At 43.2% G+C, this 25,000-nt stretch overlaps 1 protein-coding gene across 2 annotated transcripts in view; it reads left to right on the top strand.

Moving 5' to 3' along the window:
- Positions 1-25,000, top strand: part of SIN3B (SIN3 transcription regulator family member B) — a 121,205-nt gene that overhangs the window by 41,255 nt on the left and 54,950 nt on the right. For both annotated transcript variants that reach the window (XM_078669354.1, XM_078669353.1), the window contains exons 5-10: positions 5,494-5,760; positions 7,360-7,503; positions 7,644-7,766; positions 9,363-9,452; positions 10,721-10,839; positions 24,586-24,796. In XM_078669354.1, coding sequence (XP_078525480.1) covers positions 5,494-5,760; positions 7,360-7,503; positions 7,644-7,766; positions 9,363-9,452; positions 10,721-10,839; positions 24,586-24,796 — 954 coding nt within the window. The remainder of the gene's footprint in view (positions 1-5,493; positions 5,761-7,359; positions 7,504-7,643; positions 7,767-9,362; positions 9,453-10,720; positions 10,840-24,585; positions 24,797-25,000) is intronic.

The raw sequence follows: 25,000 nt of genomic DNA, 5'->3' as shown, positions 1-25,000 counted from the left end.
GGCGAGTGAAATAATCCTTTTTTGCTGTTATTATCATCGATTTATACGTAGCCAGGGCTTTCTTATATTTGTCCTTGTTTTCAGTGTCATAGGTTCTTCGCCATTTTCGTTCCCTGTTTCTGGTAAATTGTTTTTGGGCTTTTAGTGCTTTCGTGTACCACTGAGCTTTGGGCCTATTTCTATTTTTAGAAATTGATTTGGTGGGTGCCAACTGAGTTGAGGCTTCACCCAACCATTTTTGGAATTGATTAGTAGCAATCGTTGGGTCAATAGATAGTTCCGGGGTTGTAGTATTGAGAAGCAACGTTAAATCATTAGGATTGATGTCCTTCCAAGCTTTAAACGTGCCCTTTATCGCGGGGGTCACTTTTTTTCTCTGCGGACCTTTGATAGTGAGTTTGGTAAAAATGACTGAATGGTCTGTCCAAGCCATAGGGAGAACGGAAGTGATGGACAATCCTTCCACGTTTGTAAAGATTCCATCCAGCGTGTGGCCTGCCTGGTGGGTAGGGGTCGTGACCAATTGTCTAAGGCCCATCGTGTCTAGATCTGATACGAGGGTTATGGTGTCCCTATCACTGAGAAGCTCTAGATGAAAATTGAAATCACCCAGTATCGTGGTGGATTCTTCTACTGCTATAGATTCAGTGATATTGGTAAGATTTGCGAGGAACGCAGATCTAGTACCAGGGGGTCTATAGATCAGTGTTCCCTTAAAATTGTAAGTGGGGGACAGATTAATATCAAAGTGCATGGCTTCGCATGCGTTGATAGGGATTGGCGAGCAGCGGATATTGTAATGGTCTCTTGCTAAGATGGCTATCCCACCTCCTTTCCCTTTAGGCCTGTCCTGCCGGTAGGCACTATAACCTGAGGGAACTGCCGTAACATAATCGGGGGCAGATGCATCGTCGGACCAAGTCTCTGTAATGTAAAGGATATCTAGATTAAAATCACTTATGAGGTCGGCTATATCCTGACAGTGTTTACTCAGAGAACGCGCGTTGATGAGTGCCATGGAGATATCCATGTCAGCCTCAGTAGCTAGGGGTTTAGTATGCAACGTAGGGTTAACAAGCATGGTCGGGGCATTACAATGTAAGCACCGTGTGTATGATGCCGACAGTGTGAGAGATACATCAAATTTAGTACATAGCGGAGCGTAGGAAGGGCATAACTCCATGAGTGCGTTACGGGAATAAGAGGTGCGAGAAGCAGGGGTTAAGGCCCTGGGCCCGGTCCCGGCGCAGACGGGCCCGCCTTTGGCGCGCCTTCGGCGCGCCGCCGGCGCGGACGGGCGGTGCTGTTGTTTTTATGCATACTTTGGGCGGGTCGTGAGGAGGGTGGGAGGGGCGCAGAGCTCTCGGGCAGCCTTCCCAATGTAAGATGGCGGCCAAGTTCAGTGCAAAGCTTCCCTGCGCCTGACTACAGCGGCGCTGAGGGAGGGAAGTTCGAGTCTAGGCGAAGTAATCTCGCCTCAGGAAGACAATATGCTAAAAACGGAGCAATTAAAATATGTACAAGGCGTAAAAACAAATTATTGTCTCAATCGTTTTTGCCAATGTAGAATTAATAAGAGGTGCAAGGGAGCACAATCAGACCTCCGGCTTCCGCCTCAGAGGGAAACGAGTAGCAATTACAGGCGTTTACTAGAGGACGCGCTTTAAATACCCTGGGAGGGCGGGAGGGGCGCAGAGCTCTCGGGCAGCCTTCCCAATGTAAGATGGCGGCCAAGTTCAGTGCAAAGCTTCCCTGCGCCTGACTACAGCGGCGCTGAGGGAGGGAAGTTCGAGTCTAGGCGAAGTAATCTCGCCTCAGGAAGACAATATGCTAAAAACGGAGCAATTAAAATATGTACAAGGCGTAAAAACAAATTATTGTCTCAATCGTTTTTGCCAATGTAGAATTAGTAAGAGGTGCAAGGGAGCACAATCAGACCTCCGGCTTCCGCCTCAGAGGGAAACGAGTAGCAATTATGTGGTTTATGGAGGATGGGTGCAATACACGATAAAATGGCAAACAGCTTTCCTTGTTAGCAGCAGGTGAATAAGTCGGGCATCAGAACTATAGTTGATTTTAGACCATGTATCTGAAATATTTAAGTCCCTTAGAAAGTACCCACCTCAGATTAAATCTTTATTTCTGTGGCAAACTAAGAGTTTGTTCCAAGGGGAATAGAGTGATTTTCTGTAGGCACTACTCAATGTTGAAGTGAAACATCATTACACAAGCATCACATTTATTGTTTGATATTAAGTGTACATCGTGCAAAAAACATTGTAAACGCTTTGACAGAAATTTGCGAAAAAACTATAAGATGACGGACAAAGACATTTATAAACTAGCATTAAAAGAGTATTATCACCAGGTACGGCTAGAGAAGAAAAATGTTCTTTGAAAAGAAAACTGAACAATCGGGGAAACCAATCCAAAGAAATTTTTACGATCATGAAAACATTTCTGAACCCAGAGGCACCAACTAATAGTTTACACTCTTCGGGTGATTGGAGTAAACAGCTGGCAGTGTATGTCCATGAGAAAATAAGCGCAATCCAAGCAAACTTGCTAACTACTACCCAGATAGCCGATATCATTTTTGAAGAGGTAGGTCCATCCAGAAACAGAAGTGCTCGGGAGACGTCCACGCTACCTATTCTCCCTTACATTTCCTGGAGGAATCTTTATGGGCCATTAAGCAACTGCATTTAGGGTCTCCATCTGATCCGTGCCCAACCAGCCTACTGGCTGAAGTAGCTATGACCATCCACCCATTAGTCAACAGAGTCCTAAATGAGTCATTATAGTCTGGTACAGTGCCCACCAGATTGAAACATGCAAAATGTTACCTTTACTCAAAAAGCTTACGGCTGATCCCAAAGTCCAAGCCAACTACAGGCCACTCTCGCTCCTTCCAGCATTCTCGGAGATGTTGGCGAAGCATGTTTACTCGCACATTTCGGGTCACCTGGAGAATAACAACCTCCTACACCCTAGTGAGTTGGGTTTTAAAGACAATTGTAGCACTGACACAGCCTTACTAGACCACATTAAAGGCACGCTAGACAAGGGGGGCAAGGCCGTCCTGATATTGCTGGACTTAGCGGCGGCCTTTGATACTGTCTCCCAAGAAAGACTATTGGCTCGCCCTCACGCAATTGGAGTTGAAGGCCTATCCCTGAAGTGGCTAACCTCATTTTTAAACAACAAAAGTCAAGAATCGTGGATCCCTCCATGCGCACCCCCTATTCATGAATTGACTCTAGGAGTCCCTCAGGAATCGGCTCGGAGTCCCACATTATTTGACGTATATCTTACACCCTTAAACGTGTTGGCAGAGGTTTTGGGGGCACAAGTAACATCATCCGTAGATTATACTCCGTTGCTCTTTACCTGTGAAAAAGCGAATGTGTTTAACTGGCTATCTTCGAACCAACTAAAATCCAATCCCCATAACATGGTGATTGTATTTTATGGTGATTCCTCTTCCGAGGTGTGGAGGACGTGGTGGCCGCAAGACACTCCTCCACCAGGTTCACAACAAAGTGTGACATTGCCATTTCTTTTCAACTACATATTCTGACACAGGTGGGCTCATGTTTTGGGATCCTACGTTCTCTGAATATTTGCTTTCCTTTTCTGTCAGTAGAAACCAGAAAGACGGTGGTCCAAGCCCTGATCACCTCAAGGCTTGATTATGGAAATGTTCTCTACTTGGGCCTCCCAGACTATCTTCTCAGCTGTTTATAGGTAGTCCAGAATTCAGCAGTGGATTAATTGTTCATCTCGCTCCAAGAACACATATGACCCCACATCTGAGGGCACGTCACTGGCTGCCCATCAAAAAGAGGATTCTTTTCAAGACATTGGTCCTGGCACATCAAGCTCTCCACAAGAAAGGAGCTGTCTGAGGAGGAGGATATGAGCATTTGCCCCCCTTAGAGAGCTGCGATTCTTACTCCGCTTTTTAGCCAGGATTCCTAAAAATCCGCCAGCCTAAACCGGATGGAAGATAGTTTTATTTTCTTGGTTCAAAGGCATGGAATAAACTCCCTATGGTATTTTGTGCTATTTCAGAGCTTCCTGTCTTTAGGGGGGGAAAAAACCTGTCTTTTCCAACAACATTTTTGGCAGATGGCAGGATCTCCTACGGTCTGTGCTGGGACACTCCTTGGAGAATGCGTGCGCTATAGAAATGCCAGTTCATTGATGCACCGCAATATTAGTTAAATCAAAATTCCCCTTTTCATTGAAATTTGCAGTCGCTGCTTATTGTGTAATAATGGTCCTTTTGATTTTTCTTGTTTAGTTTATTCTCAAGATTCCTCTAAGACCAGTCCATAGCTTCTGTTGCTTAGATGGTATTTTCCTTCTGCTGTTTGCGGTTATTGTGCTCTGCCAAACTGTATGTTTTAGCAAGTCCAGGATATCTTTTTGTTGCAGTTTAGTAATCTTTATTAAAGCTTTAGTTCCATATTTGTTCATTCTACTTAAATCCTTCTGGCTCCTTTCCTCTTTGATTGTCCATCATGTCACAGAAAGTATTTTATGCAGCAAGAAGCTTAACTACTCCAGTATGAAATACTTGAGCAGAGGATCTTTATGCCCAACCTTATCTTTTACATATATATAATTATTTTGAGATTTTCTTCCTTTAGTAATCTGATGTCATCATTTTGGCATCCCAGATGACTACGTTTGTACTCCTTTTCCTGTGGCTGATGATCTTAAATGATCTACTAACTTGTTCTCTTGAGACTATACGTTGAATGAGGAGATCTCCCTTGAGAGACTTACCTTCTGATCCTGCTTTTCCTTTCTCTTCCCCTCCCTTCCACATAACCATAAATAGAGAGTGTGAGATGGCAGTTGAGATTAGAGTTGGTTCTTCCATGGTAATTTGCCGTTACTGCTCCCTGTCTGCAGGCCTGGCCTATTTCAATTGTTAAGAAGATGTAAAATCGCTAAATACAATCTTGTTTGATGTTTATATTTTGATTGGGTGCACTCGTTTAGGGATCTGCTTTAAGTTAATCACTTTTTGAAGACTAATGTCCATAAAATATCATTACAACAAATCTTTGAATTGTATGTCACAGCTGTTGAGTTTTTATTTCTGTGTTCCTTCGTACTATCTTTTTGTTCTTAAAGAATGGCTTTTCAACTGTTGAAACAGAGACGTGTAACTGAGGGTCTGTATTGACATAGCTCATATTATATCAATACAAATTAACAAAGCAAGGCTCAGTTTTAAAAATACGGAAAAGCCAATTAAAAATATCAAATAGTACCGGACAGATGACAAACAGAGGACTATTAGCCATGTCTTTTTTTGGGGGGGAGGGGGGGTAGAAAGTTATTTTGCAATAAAGAAAAGTTTATCTATTGTTCTAGGAAGAGGAGGTGGCAAAGCATGCATTGATAACCTAAGACCAGATTATAAAGTTGAACATGCCAATTATGATTTGTTATATTTTGTGTTACATTTGCAAACAGGTGCCTTCCAGTTCACCTCCAAGCACTTTTCCTGTTGGGGCGCCTGTGAAGCCCATTTGCCCAGAAAACTCCCATAACCACATCAATGACTCTGTGACAGCAATTCGGTCGGAGCAGACCATCAAAGAAGAGAAAGCACCTACCCCACCAGAGGCAGATTCGGTGGAGTTTAATAACGCAATTAGCTATGTTAACAAAATTAAAACCAGATTTCTGGATCGGCCAGAAATCTACCGCTCATTCCTGGAAATCCTCCACACCTACCAGGTAATCAAAAATCTAGTACTTGTTAAATTCAGGAGTGATTTGCATAGTAATGTAGAGTTATTTGTTTTCGCCAGTAATTAATGTTTTGAAAGTGCTTTTGGTGTTTTTTCATCAACTTTAAACATTTACCCTGTTAACATGAATACAAAATAAGGAGAGTTACCCTACGACTCTTAAAGTATAATGCAAAATTCAACAGTAATGGTCAGACGCAGGAATAACATAACCACAGATTATTGTCGCTGGATAGCAACAGGATTTTCTAGTGATTTAAGCAAATAAAGTGGTAATTTGGCATATATGTTTTCCTTTGCAACTTTTCTTTTGTCCTTTTTGTTTTTTTTTGTTTTTCTTAAATAAAGATATAATAACACCAGCAAAAGGGTGGTGGCAACAGAAAAGGAGACATATCATCTATTACTTCACTTGTTAAGATGATTTTATAGCAAAACTTGCCCAAACTAAACCTTGAAGCAAGTTTGTCCTAAATCCCCACCATCAAGGCACTTTGAAAGGAGGCCCTAAAGCTTACTAATTTCCTAGTACACACCGTTATGCTTGGGGGTCTTTTGCAGTGCAGTAATTTATTTATCTAAAAATGAAATTCCTGCACGACTTTCTTTGAAATGTTGAGGTTTTCATCTTCCGGTTTATCAGCTGGCAAACAAAAACATATAGTTATAAGATGCTGATAATTATTAACAAAGTCCTGTGACATAACCATCATGTCAACACCTTTGTTTGCTCAGACTTTTCTGTAGTTTCTGTAATAACAATTGAGTTTTAGGATAAATCGAGATTGAGGGCTGGAAGAATTCCGGAAGACCTTGCATGTTGATACCTGTGTTCAAGTGCTGACTTTGTGAAATAAAATTTCAGTTATAAACATTTGAAAACCATGATTGCAAAACTATTAGTTAAAAGTTTTTTTTTTTTGGTCTTATTTTTTAATCTGAAAACACCCCATGTACCCTTCTCTTTTCCCAATAATAGCCCTATCCTGCTTCCCCGGTCTCCCTTCAGGATGATTCGGTGTGTCTCATGCACCCCCACTCAGTTTTTCATCCTTTCCTTCTGGAGAGCACAAAGTTTTCTTTCCAGGTACATGAATATAGTTCCTCTTGCTTATCATCCAGAGGTTTGCGATTCAGACCTCTTTGGGTTGACTACCTTCTCAATCCCATCTCCTCGCTCCTGTCTTCAAAGGCCATTCAATCGTGATCCCCTTTACCTGCTGCTGATCTCATGGCTGAAGTGTTAGCATGTTGCAAAAGCTGTCTCACCATTAAATGCTGAGCAGAGAACCTGAGAGGATCATCTACGGTTCAGGTCAAACAGCATAAAATGTGAGCTGCTTATGAACTGAGGCATTGTTTGTGCTGGTTGAAGATACAGTTTTCCATTGTTAACGCTACCGTATCTGTTGCAGGTAGAACACCTACTTTATGTTGTCTGTGCCTTATTTTGTAGCAAAGCTTTTTTTCTTTGCTTTAATTGTTCTCTTCTACTAAATTCAAGAGGTGTTTTTTATTTGTATAGACATTGTTTCTTATATTAACATTTTTACTGTTTTTTTTAACATGTTCTGCACATTGCTAGAAAGATCAGCTGAATCCCAAAAGTCGACCCTTTAGGGGTATGTCTGAAGAAGAAGTATTTACTGATGTTGCCAATCTCTTCAGAGGGCAGGAGGACCTCTTATCTGAATTTGGACAGTTCCTTCCAGAAGCAAAAAGATCTTTGGTAAGGGCGGAGCTGTACATTTTATTTTTAAAACTTGGTGTTTGACTACAATATCCATATTTCTTTATTAAGGTAAAGGTTTATCTGCTGTATGTTGGTCAGTCTCTTCAGGTACAATTTCGGACAATGTTTCTCTTTAGTTCACAGGTAACGGTCAATGTGAAATGAGCAGTGCTCAGAAACATGCATTTGAAAAAAATTTGGAGCAAAGCAAAAAGCGTTCAAGGTCTTTGTTACTCCGTCCGGTCACCTGTCCAGCCAAGGTACTCCTCTGAAAAGACCTTAAATGATAGGACTTTTTGTCCTTTCTGGAAGCTGTATTTTATGTTGTTGTCAAGGTCCACGTCACAAGTTCTGACTTCAAGTCCTTAATTCACAGTTGACATTCTGAATATTAGAACTGGCCACATTGGCATCCTATTAAATACACTGTAAAAATGTATAGCAATATATCCCATAGATGCATATAATTTTGATGCAGTGAATGAAAAATAAAGGTATCTCCTAGAGCAGTTAGGCTTATCTTTTCTTATAATATTTCCTTTACAAGAAGTCTCCTTAAACAGTTATTTTAACACCTCACGAGTCAGATTGCTTTAACATCCCAAATGCCTTCCCTTTCTACGTGCAGTCCTCATCGCTTTGTTCAACACCGTAAAAGATGCACATGTAAGCCAAATCCAGGGATTCCTTTGCTGTCTAACCCAATCTTCTCAGTCATTTCATTATAGATTTTGTTTGGATAAAGTGATTTACGGCAGTCTATAGAGTAACAGCTGCATTGTTGCATACTTTCTATCAACCTTCTATCCAGTCAATTTTTGTTCCGCCTGTGATGTGATCAGTCCAAAATACCACGTTTTATGAAACCTGAATATCTTATTTCATTGAAAACTACATAAAATACTACTCCGGAATCCAAGATAAGCAGTTAATCCAGTGATTATTGTGATTCTGTGGTCTTGTTGCTGGCAGAGATTAGTTAATGTTCAGTTTCAGGGATAGGGTTTTAAAGAGGAGGGTGTGATCTGTGAAATGAAGATGGAGCTGTCACTGCTTGAACCTTGTTTCGAGTGAGGTGTTAAAGGCTGTGAACATGTAGTTTAGTTAGTGTTGTCCACAGTGTTTGCATAGTCTTTCTGAACATGGGTCACTGAATGAAGCCTTGAATTTGGGTCACTTGCAGTTTTGGAGGGTCTTGTGTTAACATTGGTACCCTAGAAAGTACTTTTGCAAGGGTACCATTTTCAGATGTTCTACAGATAACAATAAATATAACAAACTCCATATGTTAGCAGACTGACACTGTTCTCCATACGCCTTGACTTACTGTAATGTTTAAAAAACCTTATGTTAAATGCTGAGAAGTAATAAAATGTGCAAATATTGGAAATATGTGCTGGTTAAACCTGAATGAGATTTCCAATCCACACGGAATATTTGGCCTAGCATTCCATTTGATAGTCTTGCATATGTGTGACTAATGTACTTCAAAATTTGTTACAAAACATAACACTTAATTTGATTTTTTTTGTACTTTTGGCTGCTTCTTACATGAAAGCACTTCAATGTTGCCATGTAGGATTCTTCTTGTCGAGTGAAACGGAAAGTATGCTCTTGGGGGATGATGTGATTGTAATAATTTTGTATGCAAGTTGTTTTTTATTTTATTTATGTTGGAATTGAGCTCAGGACGATTACTTGATAAAATTCTGTATGCATTATTTGGAGTGTTTTTGCATAAACCTGTCATCTTAACATTTACTTAGCAGTGCACAATTAGCATGTAGTCGAATGACTTTAAACTTGTTTGTGCAAGCCTGACTTATTGTCCTGAAAATTGTTTCCCCATTCTACAGAAGAAGATGAAATTGCGCGGCAGTAAGGACCCCTCTGTGTCTGGAGTGGGAAAGTATGGGACGCTACAAGAGTTTGCTTTCTTCGACAAGGTCAGAGCGCTAACTTACTAGTGCTTAGGAAGAAATTCACTTTTTACAGTCATGGCCCTTATGTAAATCAGCAATGCCTGGATGGCATGTGTGTGTTTTGAGATTGCATGGCTACAAGGTGGGGCAGCGGGGATAGCATTGCAATTAGCATGTTTTAGTGGGGGAGGTAGCCAGCAGGCATATAATTGATTTAGATAGTGGTCTGTCAGAGGTCTGTCAGATGTTAAGGACAACAGCGAAAGACCTATCAAGACAACCTTCTTCTGGGGTAAACTTTAGAGGTCTACTCCAAAAGACCTTATGTCCGTTACACACCGTGTCTCCTTAGCAGTTTTTAGTTTCATACACAATCCAACAATATCAGTGAAAGTTTGTTGCAGTGAGTGGATACGATATTTTTACTTTATTTACTTTCCAGGAACTGTTTTACTATCCGTATCCAGTACTGTCCAGCATATCAACTGTGCTTCTAAAGAAGGGAACCTCCTCTAATTGTACAATTTAGGCCTGGGAGAAAAGGGGGACAACAAACAACAAACAAACCATCAGAAAACCTCCCACTTGACCTATATTTCTTTCCTTATAGGGCAAAAAAGCTCCAATGGGTTATTAACCTACAATCTTATCAAGAACTGGTCTTGTGTGTACCCAACCCGTAACACGGTCACGGAGACTTAAAACATCTTTGTCCCCTGTATGACCAGGAGGTGTATGTATTCTTGGGTGGGTTGATAGTGTGGATGGAATGTGCGAGTATGAGTGTGGATGCAAGAGGTCAGTACGAGTGTGTGGTGAATTTATAGGGGTTGGATATAGATAACATTGTTCGTGTGCAAATATGCCTATGAATTGTACAACACAATTGTAAAAAAAGAAAAATGGATAATATCATGAATATAATGTATTTTTTAAAACTTTTTTGATACTAATAATAGAATAAATTATGTTAAAAAATAAGAAACAAATTAAAATATTTTTGGTAAAGTAGCAAGTGTTGCATGTATCATGTCTCCAATTGTAGGTTAATAACCCATTGGAGCTTTGATGACAGCATATCAACTGTGTACACTTTGCACGTTTTTTCAGACTCACTAACACATCGGGTCACTTGATGGGCTTTGTTAAATAATTGAATTTCTTTTTTAGTTCAGAATTGTAAGGCAGCGATTCAATTGGAAGATGGAAGGTAGCTAGTGTATGTAGGGGGCAAAGTGTGAAATGAGCACAGTGAGAGTTCATGCCTTATCTGTGCATGTTCATCATTCAAGGTACGGAGGGTACTGAAGAGCCAAGAGGTGTATGAGAACTTTCTGCGCTGCATCGCCCTCTTCAATCAAGAGCTGGTGTCTGGATCAGAGCTCCTGCAACTGGTGACGCCATTCTTGGGGTATGGATTTTAAGGAGTCTAATCCTGGTCCACATTTGTAGTTTGTATTATCATTTTGTTTCAAAACAATTTTGAAAGTCATGACTAGTAAAATACATTGAGAAAAAATAGGTCCTCTGTACGGTACAATGGAAATTCAGTCTGCATGGTCCCCTACACACCACTTGGACTTCCCTTCAGGCAGTATTTAGGCATCTCACCAAAAATAAAGGTTGCAAATTGACAACGTGATGTGCTCACTTTTGATTGAATTTTGATTTAGTGATTAAAGCAAAGGCATGCTTTACTAAACATGTTTTTGTCTGTCAAATCAGCTGTTAACAGCAAGTTATTTACCTTTAGTAACCCTCTTTCTGGTGAATGTTCCAACTGCAGATTCCTCATCTTAAAAATAATCCCAGATGCAGTCTGAGCAGGGAACTCTCAACAAGAAGTCCTGTAGAGCCGAGTGGGTTAGATGGCCATCTCTGTGGACTTGACTGTTGAGGGAGTAGGGCTTTGCGGATGTATGCACGACACCCACGTCGCAGCTTTGCAGATGTTTTGGACTGGAGTGCTTCTCGCCAACACTGTTGAGGCAGCGTTCCAGCCACTGGTCCCTTGCTTCTTCTTTTAATGTATGGGATGTAGAGAAAAAGGAAGAGGGGGTGGTGGCCTGACCCCTGTAATAGAGCAATGCAACCTTTGGCAGAAAGGAATCCAACGATCTCTGCACCAGTTTGGCTGGAAAAGAGGGGATACATGGAGGTTGCACTTATGTCGCTTGCAGCTTCCTTGGCACAGCGCACAGATATAATGGCAATAAGAACAAGCATTGGAAATGCAATAGGTCTCGCATTAGAAAAGTTGGAGTTATTGGTCTTGTAAATGACATATTTTATTTATTTGTTGGTTTTTAAAATTGCTAAATTGATGGCTTTGTCATTTACAATGCCAATAGTTATAACTTTCGCGAATGTGACACCTATAGCATTTGGAATGCAACATGTTTTGTATTTACGTCACTTAGATGGCAGCTCTGGTCGTTAGGCCACATCTCTAGAGAGCAGGAGAGTGCAGCAGGGGAGAGAAGCACAGCAATGCAATAGGTCTCGCATTAGGAAAGTTTGAGCTATTGGTATTGTAAAGGACACATTTTTTATTTATGTGCTTGTTTTGAAAATAGCGAAATTAATAGCTTTGTTATTTACAATGCCAATAGTTTTATCTTTCGCAAATGTGACACCTATTGTAACACCATATGTGTTGTGAGGGTGAGTGAGGGTGAGGGGTTGAGGGTGAGTGAGGGGTTGAGGGTGAGTGAGGGTGAGGGTGAGTGAGGGTGAGGGGTTGAGGGTGAGGGGTTGAGGGTGGGTGAGGGTGAGTGAGGGTGAGTGAGGGTGAGTGTGAGTGAGGGTGAGGGGTTGAGGGTGAGTGAGGGGTTGAGGGTGAGTGAGGGTGAGGGTGGGTGAGGGGTTAAGGGTGAGTGAGGGTGAGTGAGGGGTTGAGGGTGAGTGAGAGTGAGGGTGAGTGAGGGTGAGGGTGAGTGAGGGTGAGGGTGAGTGAGGGTGAGTGAGGGTGGGTGAGGGTGAGTGAGGGTGAGTGAGGGGTTGAGGGTGAGTGAGGGTGAGTGAGGGTGAGGGGTTGAGGGTGAGTGAGGGTGAGTGAGGGTGAGGGTGAGGGGTTGAGGGTGAGGGGTTGAGGGTGAGTGAGGGGTTGAGGGTGAGGGGTTGAGGGTGAGGGGTTGAGGGTGAGGGTGAGTGAGGGGTTGAGGGTGAGGGGTTGAGGGTGAGTGAGGGTGAGGGGTTGAGGGCGAGTGAGGGTGGGTGAGTGAGGGTGAGGGGTTGAGGGTGAGTGAGGGTGAGGGGTTGAGGGTGAGTGAGGGTGAGGGTGAGTGCGGGTGAGGGGTTGAGGGTGAGGGTGAGGGTGAGTGAGGGTGAGGGGTTGAGGGTGAGGGGTTGAGGGTGAGGGGTTGAGGGTGAGGGGTTGAGGGTGAGTGAGGGTGAGGGTGAGTGAGGGTGAGGGTGAGTGAGGGTGAGGGTGAGTGAGGGTGAGGGTGAGTGAGGGGTTGAGGGTGAGTGAGGGTGAGGGGTTGAGGGCGAGTGAGGGTGGGTGAGTGAGGGTGAGGGGTTGAGGGTGAGTGAGGGTGAGGGAGGGTGAGGGGTTGAGGGTGGGTGAGGGGTTGAGAGTGAGGGGTTGAGGGTGAGGGGTTGAGGGTGAGTGAGGGTGAGTGAGGGTGAGGGTGAGTGAGGGTGAGGGTGGGTGAGGGTGAGTGAGGGGTTGAGGGTGAGTGAGGGTGAGGGTTGAGGGTGAGGGTTGAGGGTGAGGGGTGAGGGTGAGTGAGGGTGAGGGTGAGTGAGGGGTTGAGGGTGAGGGGTTGAGGGTGAGTGAGGGTGAGGGGTTGAGGGCGAGTGAGGGTGGGTGAGTGAGGGTGAGGGGTTGAGGGTGAGTGAGGGTGAGGGTGAGGGAGGGTGAGGGGTTGAGGGTGGGTGAGGGGTTGAGGGTGAGGGTGAGTGAGGGGTTGAGGGTGAGTGAGGGGTTGAGGGTGAGTGAGAGTGAGGGTGAGTGAGGGGTTGAGGGTGAGGGGTTGAGGGTGAGTGAGGGGTTGAGGGTGAGTGAGGGTGAGTGAGGTTGAGGGTGAGTGAGGGTGAGTGAGGGTGAGGGTGGGTGAGGGTGAGAGGGTGAGTGAGGGTGAGGGTGAGTGAGGGGTTGAGGGTGAGTGAGGGGTTGAGGGTGAGTGAGGGTGAGGGGTTGAGGGTGAGTGAGGGGTTGAGGGTGAGTGAGGGTGAGGGGTTGAGGGTGAGTGAGGGTGAGTGAGAGTGAGGGTGAGTGAGGGGTTGAGGGTGAGTGAGGGTGAGTGAGGGTGAGGGGTTGAGGGTGAGTGAGGGTGAGGGGTTGAGGGTGAGTGAGAGTGAGGGTGAGTGAGGGGTTGAGGGTGAGGGGGTGAGGGTGAGGGGTTGAGGGTGAGTGAGGGTGAGGGTGAGTGAGGGTGCGGGTGAGTGAGGGTGAGTGAGGGTGAGGGGTTGAGGGTGGGTGAGGGGTTGAGGGTGAGTGAGGGGTTGAGGGTGAGTGAGGGTGAGGGGTTGAGGGTGAGTGAGGGGTTGAGGGTGAGGGTGAGTGAGGGTGAGGGGTTGAGGGTGAGTGAGGGTGAGGGGTTGAGGGTGAGTGAGGGTGAGTGAGGGTGAGGGTGAGTGAGGGTGAGTGAGGGTGAGGGGTTGAGGGTGAGTGAGGGTGAGGGGTTGAGTGCGGGTGAGGGGTTGAGGGTGGGTGAGGGGTTGAGGGAGGGTGAGGGGTTGAGGGTGAGTGAGGGTGAGTGAGGATGAGGGTGAGGGGTTGAGGGTGAGTGAGGGTGAGGGTGAGGGGTTGAGGGTGAGTGAGGGTGAGTGAGAGTGAGGGTGAGTGAGGGGTTGAGGGTGAGGGGTTGAGGGTGAGTGAGGGTGAGGGGTTGAGGGTGGGTGAGGGTGAGGGTGAATGAGGGTGAGGGTGAGTGAGGGTGAGGGAGGGTGAGGGTGAGTGAGGGTGAGGGGTTGAGGGTGAGGGTGAGTGAGGGTGAGGGGTTGAGGGTGAGGGGTTGAGGGTGAGGGGTTGAGGGTGAGTGAGGGTGAGGGGTTGAGGGTGAGTGAGGTAACCTGGCATGGTAACCTGAAAAAAATGTGGGTGTGAGCCATGTGAAGGGGTCTGCGGTGAGTGTGAGACCCGAAAAGGCAGAAGTCGGGAAGGAGAGGCTGCGGGTAAGGGTGTGCACGAAAGTGAATGTGCACAAATGGGGCCATGCGGTGGGCGACCAAAGCAGAAGCGGCTGGCAGAATAAGCGGGCCAATGCCGAGAGTCCACTGGGTGCACGCGTCCTACCCGGAAATGACTGGGGGATAGGTGGGGAATGGCATGGTAACCTGAAAAAAAGGTGGGTGTGAGCCATGTGAAGGGGTCTGCGGTGAGCGCGAGACCCGAAAAGGCAGAAGTGGGGAAGGAGAGGCTGCGGGTAAGGGTATGCACGAAAGTAAAATGTGCACAAATAGGGCCATGCGGTGGGCGAACAAAGCAGAAGCGTCTGGCAGGATGGTGGTGCCGGAATAAGCTGTGCACATGTCAGGCCATGCTTCGAGTAACTTATAGAGATGCGGCTGACAGGATAGTAGGGTTGAGAGCAAAAGCGCCGAAGGGGCGCCTGTGTATATGCTGCTAATAATTAAAAAATGCATATGAGAACTGTATTATCGCAAATGATGGAAAAGATATCTCACCTATCGCAAATGATGGAAAAGATATCTCACCTGAAAGAAAAACAAGAAAGGAAACAAGACGGAGGGCATTGCTGTGGGGAGGGGGGGGGGAAGGAGAAATGCACACGGCGGGCAGGGGAGGGGGCGGAGCGGGGAGGGCGGCATGAGGGTGTGAAGCAGCCGGGGCCTTTGAAGTGAAGCTAAGCTTCACTTCAAAGGTGTGGGAGGAGTGCGGCTGAGGGAACAGACGGCGATTTGGTGATGTGCACGCGCATTTTAGGTCAATGCGCTTGCGCATTGACCTAAAAGCCACGGGCACAGCACCAAATCGCCACAGTTAGGTAAACTTTGTTTAACCCCTTCCACGCTCATGACGAGCTGGGCTCGTCATGAAGTAGCCTCCTCGCACGCTCATGACGAGCCCAGCTCGTCATGATGGGTGGGATTTCCGATTTCTCAGCACAGCAGGGGAATATGCTGAGCATCCATGGGGTTAAAGCCCTATAGTCTCGCTTCTCTCAATGCGCATGCGCATTGATAGGTCACGAGACCTAAAAATGGTCTTGAAACAGTAGTAAAGAACAGTGCATGTGTTTGAATGCCTGGTATTGTCTGTGCGAATTAGGGATGACATGTTGAATGCTGGGAAGGAATGAGTCCAGGCCCATTCATATGGTCCTCCGCTCTCAAAAAAGTGAAGTGCTGTATTGTTTCTGTAAGTGATGCACCGTGGGCGAAACAGAGGTCCGTGTCTACATTACCTTCTTCCCTTCCATTCATTTGTGGTAGCGTATAGGGGTACCTTTTGAATGTCCTTCTTAGTGGTTCTCTGAAATCATTAAGAAACTGACTTCCTTTGGCTTTTAAGATGCTCTCTCAGTTAGGGAGTGACACTGAGCTCTATTATGTTGTTGAGGAAAATATCACTGAAAGCTGTCAAAAAGAATGTAAGTAGGCTTTCTTTGATGACATGGTTGTCTATGCGGTACTTGTTGATGGACCTCGTTGACACTGGATTCCTCGACAATGAAAGTGACTAGTTCTGATAAAATATTCCCATGGATTTTAGACATGCTGGAATTGAAGAAATTATCCCCTGCCCACACTTCAGAGACCAGAATTTTAAACAAGGCTGCTATGGTATTGGGGTTGATCGAGGAATGTGAAGTACAATCTCTGTGAGGAGAAAAGAGCAGAGCACTGAAGAAATTCCTTGCACAAACAAAGTGCAGTAGAAGTCTGAACTATTATGGCGTTCAGAGGGAGTAGAGTTCAGAGCATATTCACCTCCTTGACTGACATTTGGGTCATATTTAAAGAGGTGCTTAGGCTATTAATTTTCTAACTATTTGCTTACCTCTATGGCTAATCATTCTGCACTGCTCTTCTGTGTTACCAAAGGCTCCCACCTCGGCGACTGGGAATAATTCAAGCATGTGAAACCATTAAAGATCGAATGCTTGTGAGCCAAACTCTGTATGAGTGTGGGAATGCTGATTGCTTTGTGAGGTTGAACACTGTGGATCTGGATGCCCCATTTGCACATTGTGTGTATTGAGGCTCATGTTATTGTCGGTGATGAGCAACGTTGCAGATACTCCACCCAAGTGATTCTCTACTAAGTTGCTTTGTTCCCTTATTGGGCAGCTGGGCTTGGGAGATCCTGTAGATGCAGTGTGATTTCTGTTAATGTATCTGTCTCCATGTAGATCTCTTACATGAATACGTTTCCTTGGTCACCCAAGCCTGGAGAAAAAATCCATGACTATTTCTGGTCAGACTGCATAAGTGCCTTAGCCCATGCTCTCACGTCAGACCAGTTGTGACTAATCCTAGGTGTGATGTGTGGGGGTTAGTATGCTCCAGTTACCTTGAAACCTGGTCAGTGTCAGAAATCTGGACGGTTGAGTTAAACTCAGAGAAGGGAAACCTTATCCCGGGCAAAGTGTAATGAGCCGAGGACGATCACCACATAGCAGATATAACTGGTTTCAAATGGAGGAGGCAACAGGAAAGGTGTATGCCCAAGATAAGTGTTGTAGTCATGAAGAGACAGCAGGATTGTAGTTAGGAGTTTATTGTAGGAGACAGCTTTAACAACCACCAGGAACAGGTACATAGTCTTAACTGAACATGACATTCAATCTAATAAGAATGTCTAGATAGGGAGAAACCATAACAATTCTATTAGTACATAACAATTCTAATTAGAATATAGAATGTGGAATACTACACACCTTCCCCCCTAAAAAAAACAAAAAAAAACAAAACAACAATATAATATAAAAAAAAACGAAGTAACTCTCAATGAAAGTAATCACGTAGTTTAACAGGAGTATGTTTAGGTCGTACACTCTTTCTTTGGACAATTTCATTAGAAGTATTAGGCAACAGTACAGGAACATTAACATCGAAAGACATTTCATTATGCGTGGCAGTGGGTTGATCATAAGAAGGACTAGACTGATCATTGTCCAAACCACAATTAGGCACAGAGTTATCCATGTTTTGATTTTCACTTTCAAATGTGTCGAGTAACGGAGAATAAGATGTCTCATTTTGTTCAACAGAAATACTGTGCTTGGAAGAGAAATCACCATTAGTAGGAAGTGAGGTAGAATTCGACTTATTATCTGCATACAAATCAGTAACTTTACTTTTACACAACGAGATTCTCCTAAAATTCCATACTTTACCACTCTCAACTCTTACAGCTTTAGAAAAAACTTCAGTAACCATGCATGGATCTGACCATTTATTCCACTTGTTATCAAGAGTTCTACCGAATTTAACCCGTACAAAGTCACCAACCTTGATCTTCTGGGAATAATCCTTAGAAGATAAGAAATTCCTTTTCATCTTCTCTTGATATTCTAAAACCCTGTCCTTAACCTTGTCAGGATCCACTGAGGATTCATGGGGAAACTTAATTTTCAACCACCAGGGAATAAGTTTAGATCCAGGTTTCCTGCTTCTAAGTAATTCAAACGGAGAAAACCCAGTAACGGAATTGGGAGATGTGCGATACGACAACAAGGTTGAACGTAAAGCCTTCTTCCAATCCAAACCGCTCTTGATCGCTAGTTGAATGGACTCCTTGATGACTCTGTTAAAACGTTCCGTTTGACCATTGGATTGGGGATTGTAATTGGATACCCTTTTGTGCACAATACCACATCTCTGGAGAAAAGATAAAAATTCTTTGCTAATAAATTGCGGGCCATTGTCCGATACAATTTCAGCGGGAATGCCCTCCCTGCAGAAAACTTCATCCAGAAATTGAACAATTTGGGTTGAACCAATTTTGTCAATAAGTTTTAACCCTTTAGGTGCTGCCGTCGGCCAACGGTCGTCACGGGCACTACCTCCCCAGTGCTGCGTGCGACCGCTGGACGTCCAGTTCAGCACTGGATAATGGACAGCGCAGCACTGGGGAGGTTTGTTTACTAGCTCCTAAGGTGTTAACTCTGGCCATTTGGAAAAGTAGTCAATAAGAACCATTACAAAAACGTTTTGGTGAGAAGAAAAATTAAGAGGGCCAATAATATCGATGCCCAACTTTTTCCAAGGGCCCGAAGCACATTCAATAGGAGAAGTACTCACAACTAAAGGTCTAACTACTTTATCACTTTTAGCACAGGGAGGACAAGAACTGACCCACTTGTCAACCATTTTGTCGATGCCAGGCCACCAATAAAATTCGCGAATACGTCTCTTGGTACTAGACATGCCCATATGTCCCTCGTGAGCCATAGAAATAATTCTTTCTCTTAGTGAGACTGGAGGAACAATCTTGTCACAACGGACAATGACACCTTGGTCAAACATAAGTTCGTCTTTTATCTTAAAGAAAGAGAGGATGTCGCCAGATAAATTCCGTTCCTGAGGCCAACCATGTTGTAAATACCTGGTTAACGAAGGTAAACTGGGATCACTTGCCATTGCGTCTCTCCACTCAGGTTCAGAAATACTACTAGAATCTGAAATGTTACTATTATTAACATCATCAATATTGAAGACCACATCTGAATCACAATTTACATGGTTAGAAAAAACGGAATTGACTAAAGGCAACCTGGACATGCAGTCCGCGTGCACATTTAAACGCCCCGGGACATATTCGACAACACATTGGAATTCCTGTAATTTTGCAGCTAGACGTGCTAGACGCGCTGTAAGTGTTCTACCACCACCAGCTGCAAGCATGTTAATTAATGGTTTGTGATCAGTTCTTAAATGGAAACGAGTTCCCCAGAGGAATTGTCTAAAGTGTTCTGAGGCCCAAGTACATGCTAGTAATTCCTTTTCTATAGTGGAGTAATTGTACTCAGCACCTCGCAGGGTCCTGGATGCATAAGAAACTACATATTCTTCTCCTTTATCTTTCTGCATCAAGACAGAACCCAACATTGCTTGCATCTACATATACTATACATTCTTTCTCTAGATTGAACGGCTTTAAAAATGGTGCATTGATAATTTCCTGCTTCAACAAATCAAATGCATGTTGGTGGTCATTGTTCCATAAATATTTTACATCTTTTTTTTAATAAAGATCTAAGAGGATGTACTTTAGACGCATAATCTTTAACAAATTTACTATAAAATTCAGTAAGACCTAAAAAGGAAACTAACTGATCTTTATTCACCGGTGCAGGAGCTTTAGTTATGCTTTCAATATGGTTGAGTTTGGGTTTGATACCCATGGCAGAAATTTCGTGACCTAAGTACTGAACTTTACTCTGTCTAAATTTGCATTTGGACAGCTTTAATGTTAAACCATATTGTTGGATACTATTCAACACTTTTATAAGGTTCTTATCGTGTTCCTCAAAATTTTTTCCATGTATCAAAATATCATCCTGGAAGGCAATTGCCCCTTCGCAACCTTCCAGGACAGTCTTCATGAGACGTTGAAAGACAGATGCCGCACTGGCTAGTCCAAATGGCATACGGCAATACTGGAACATGCCCTCAGGTGTAATGAAAGTGGTTAAAAATTTCGAATCTTCGTGTAATATAACCTGGTGATAAGCACTGGTTAAGTCCAATGTGGAAAAGATACATGCACCTGAAAGGGTAGAGATTAGTTCATGTATGTGGGGTAGGGGATGCCTATCGATCCAAATCTCCTTGTTTAAGCTGCGGAGATCCACACATAGGCGAAGCTCACCATTGCTCTTAAGAGACAAAACGACTGGCGAAACCCATGGAGATGACTCAACTGGTTCAATTATCTTTTTAGAAACAAGGTCTGACAAGATTACTTTAAGTTTGTCACGATAAGCTAAGGGTACGTTTCTGACTCGATGTCGGACAGGAATAGCTGATTCTTTGAGTATGATACGGTGTTTAAAATTGGCAAAAACTCCCAAATTATCATTAAAAATGGAAGGGAAGTCTTTTTTTAATTGGAGATTAAAATCATTTTCAGGTGGAACTACATATACAGGAGGGGTGGCATTGGGGTCGAGTTTTATCCCTAAATCATATTGGTGAGGCCAACACAAGATAGATGCACCTTTGGTGGATACATATACTTTCCCTCTGGTAGTTCTTTCTTTAAATTTAATGTCGGCCCACATGTAGCCTTCAAGGTCTATTTTCTTCCCAGTGTACCCCCCTGGATGTATATCAGGTGGTAGAAGTTCCATTGAACTCCAATATTTTTCATAAATGTTCTTGCCAACTATAGTGTACCAGGCACAAGAGTCAATGAGCATGGATATTTCTTTGCCATTAATAGATATCATGTCACTAGGAAAGCCTTTACATTCTGTATCTCCCACACATAACATAGTGTTAATTTCAGATGGTTGCTCGAGATTATCGCATTCCTCATATGACATATAATTAACTTTTTGTGAGGATTTACACATTTTGTTAAAATGACCTGACTTTTTACATTTGATGCAAATTTTGTTCAATGCTGGACAGCCTTTGTAATTGCCAACATGATCATTAGCTCCACACCTATAGCATATTATTTGAAATTTTCTAGGAAAGGAAGTGTTATTTCTGTTAAAATTTTCCTTCCTAGGAGGAAAAAACGTAGGTTTCTTATAGTTGGTAGGGTTTCTTACAAGAGAAACTTCAGGAATTATTATTTTACTTTTAGTTTCATGACCTCTTATTTCATTCACAAACAATTCAGACTGCTCAATACCTTTAGCTATATTTAGTACAGCACTGAGTGAAGATTCAGTGCCCATCCACAAGCGTTCTTGAATCTTTTTACTTTTGGTACGCATCATAATTTGATCTCTCAAAACCTGATCAAAATTTATGGTTTCGAAAGCACATGAGCTAGCTAAAGAGCGTAATGCAGATACATAAGTTTCAATTGATTCATCCTCTTTCTGAATTCTGGAGTAGAATTTAAATCTCTCCATAACTGTGTTAATCTTCCTCCCAAATCTGATACTCAATTGTTTAATTACCGCTTCAAAAACATTTAAGTCACCAGCACCCACATTTTCAATAGGAGGTAAGCTTTCCAATTCTTTGAGTCCAGCACCACCAAGACAGTTTTTTAATAACGCAAGTTTTCTTTTGGGGGAACATCCATCTTCTTCCACTACATCCACATAAGCCAGGAAAGTCGGATACCAAAGATCCCATTCCACTTTGGGATCACCAGCTGAAGGAAGAAAGTGTGCTGGGGAAGCAATGTTGTTTGACATCTTGTCGTTTTGAATGGAATCACTGATAAAGACAACGAAACTTGTGAAAAGTAGTTACTGTTGTCTTGTAGGATTCATCACCCTTGTTAAATCCAAGAAGTTTTACATAAAATTTTTTTTTTTTTTTTTGTTTTTTTTTTTGATAAGTTAAAATTGTTCAAAATAGTAAATAATTAATATGATGTGGTTTGGAACGAGATCTGAGTAGTGGTGATTGATGTATGGCTGAGCCAGAAACAAGGTCGGAAAAGTAGCCGGTCGCTTCGGTAACAAAATGGCTGCTGGAACGCAGCGTTCGTCGTTGGGAGCGTGATGACAGCATGCGCTGGGTAGGGACGGAGCAGAGAAATCCGTGTGCGCGATGACAATGGAGATGCTTCTGCAGCGCGGGACGGCGCCGCGAGCTGTGACAAGCGGTAGGCTTCGTTTTTCAAAAGATGCTTCTTTTTATAGTGTTAATACTGGAGAAAGGCTAAATGGTTTTTAAATAGTTTAAAAGTTGTGAAATCGAAGCGGAGCTTCACGCGTTGCTGTAAGTGCCATAAAATGCTTAAAACAGCGAGCGGAGTGGTTCTCAGGCGTTTTGAGTGCAGAAAGTAAATAAGAACAGCCGCGGGTGCAATCAAAGCACTTGAGTAATATTAACAGCCGCTGGTGCAATCATTCAGCACATATACATAGTAAATTAAACAGTACCTTAATATGTAGAAAAGGTGAACGCTGTCTCCATTTTTCGTTTTTGTAGTAGAAGAAGAAAAATTTTCTTGAGAAGAAATGTGGGTTCTTTTCTTGTTTCTTAATATCCCGATCGTCGCCAAGTTATGTTGTAGTCATGAAGAGACAGCAGGATTGTAGTTAGGAGTTTATTGTAGGAGACAGCTTTAACAACCACCAGGAACAGGTACATAGTCTTAACTGAACATGACATTCAATCTAATAAGAATGTCTAGATAGGGAGAAACCATAACAATTCTATTAGTACATAACAATTCTAATTAGAATATAGAATGTGGAATACTACAATAAGCATACCCAGCTTAATCAAATGAGGTGTACTCATGTACATCATGCATATTGGTTTCTGATAGATGGATTGTTTATTGGGGAGTGCCAGTAGGCAGCCTTCCCAAAGAGGGGTACTGTTAAAAACAAATAAAATGACATGGCCGGCGGAAAATTGCCCTTTCACTATTGCTAGCCACCACATATCCTTAGTTGAGGGTGCTGCTGTCCTATCACACAGAAAGGTGGAGTTTACTTTGGATGTCCCTTTTGACATCAGAGCATAGTTATGATCTAGAACAGAACCCAAATTACGTTGAGTACCTACAATGGGCTTGAATAAAAGTCAAGTCCAGTGGATGAAAAAAAGAGCAGCCTAGAAGACCCAGCCTAACATGTACAATTTCAACCAACACCTTTTCACTCGCAACCCAGATCAGTTATCGGGTATGTAACTAAATTTCACATCATCGTCACTATGCCTCCTACTCCTTATCCAAGACACATACTCTGACACTCTCCCAGCTTTCTACAATACACTCTTTCAAAAATCGGTACATTTAGTTTATAATCGAGAGGTGACAGCCCTAGTCTTGAAAAGAATTGCCGTGCTCCAACTATAAGTCCTTCAGATGTTTGCTTTTCAAATGCTGATAAACAAAAAGGATCCAAACAAGGAAAACCTGCTGGATCTGGAGGGTTGAGAGGGCCCTTCGGATGCGAAGAGGGTGGAGGGATAAGTCCTCCCAATATAAATCAATATAACCAAAAGGTATCTCGCCCGGGGGCATGGGGTTTATTGAAAAAATATGCACGGGACACTATGTAGATGGGTGGGTCACCCCTTGTGGGTATGCTTGCTCCGCATGACTTGTGCAGGATAGGAAAAATTCATTTTTTAAGTAGGGTCATAGGACCATAATAGTCCATATTACCCATGAGTTATTGTTTTACTCTCCCCACCAACTCCACTGATAAAGAGGTACCTAGGAGAGGGTGAGGGATTTTAATCTCTAGTTAAGCCCCCTGGCCACCCTTCTATTAAGTGCTCCCTGGAATACGGTTGAGCCCACCCTGACCTTTAGGAGTCAGGGTGAACCCGATAATAAAGCATAACACTACTAGAGTGTGTGAGGGTTCTTTACAAAAAGGGATTTTTTTCCTTCCCCGCACAAGTCATGCGGAGCTAGCATACCCAGGAGGGTGACCCACCCCTCTACACCGAGTCCCGTGCATATTTTGCAATAAACCCCATGACCTTGGCCAGGATACCTTTTGGTTATATTGCTTTTCAAATGCACCACAGTCCCACATCCTCATTCATCTAAACTACTGATTACCCAGCAAAGAAATGAATACATTCCTTCCCTATGAATGTGGCATAACTCATAATATAAAAGTGAATACTGCAGCTCTTGCACGCTTTCAAAAAATCTAAGTGGAAGATCTCTGCCTCCTCCTTTAGTGATATTGCCAATTTACTCATGAGGCAGATACAAGAGAACTTAATTTATAAAGTAGCCATAAACACAAGGGACATGCAACGTAACTCTCAATCTATTGGCAAGAACAGAGAGTGAGGACTAACCATTCTGAAATCGAATAGCAACGGCTATGTGTTGGCTGGAATCGTAAGGAATGTGGTTATTGATATATATTAGCCTCTCCAACTCGTCCACCGCATGCCTCCCTTTTTTCATGTACTTACTTTGACTTTTATTTGTGCCATTTGTACACAGCCTACTTACCCTCAATAAACACTGATATTGTTTCATTTAAATGTTTAGTGGATAGATGAAAACGTCTTTATCTGATCATATGCATCACAAGTTATATATGTCTTTGTTCACTTTCCAAAGGAAATTTCCTGAACTCTTTGCTCAGTTCAAATCCTTCTTGGGAGTGAAAGAACTTTCTTTTGTTGCTCCGATTCCAAATGACCGCTCCAATGATGGGATTGGCCGGGAAATTGATTATGCATCCTGCAAGCGCATTGGATCAAGTTACCGGGCACTACCCAAAACGTATCAACAGCCCAAATGTAGCGGACGGACGGCTATTTGCAAAGAGGTACTATTTGATTTCCTGGGTTTAGTAATAGATACTTGTGACTTGTTGTGGTAGATATGTTTCTTGATACAGTGAAGTATTGATGGCACCATAGCTACTTTGCCTACCGATTCTTGCGATGTGTTCTTTGTATCCAAGTAGTGATTTTATAAAGGTTATGTTGTCATACATTCCTCTTGTATCTGGTCGAGATTAGTGTGACTG

Source organism: Lissotriton helveticus, chromosome 12, assembly GCF_964261635.1.
Source record: "Lissotriton helveticus chromosome 12, aLisHel1.1, whole genome shotgun sequence".
In the NCBI taxonomy this organism is placed as follows: domain Eukaryota; kingdom Metazoa; phylum Chordata; class Amphibia; order Caudata; family Salamandridae; genus Lissotriton; species Lissotriton helveticus.
The sequence above is the reverse complement of the archived record's forward strand: the minus strand, read 5'-3'. Positions and strand labels throughout refer to the sequence as shown.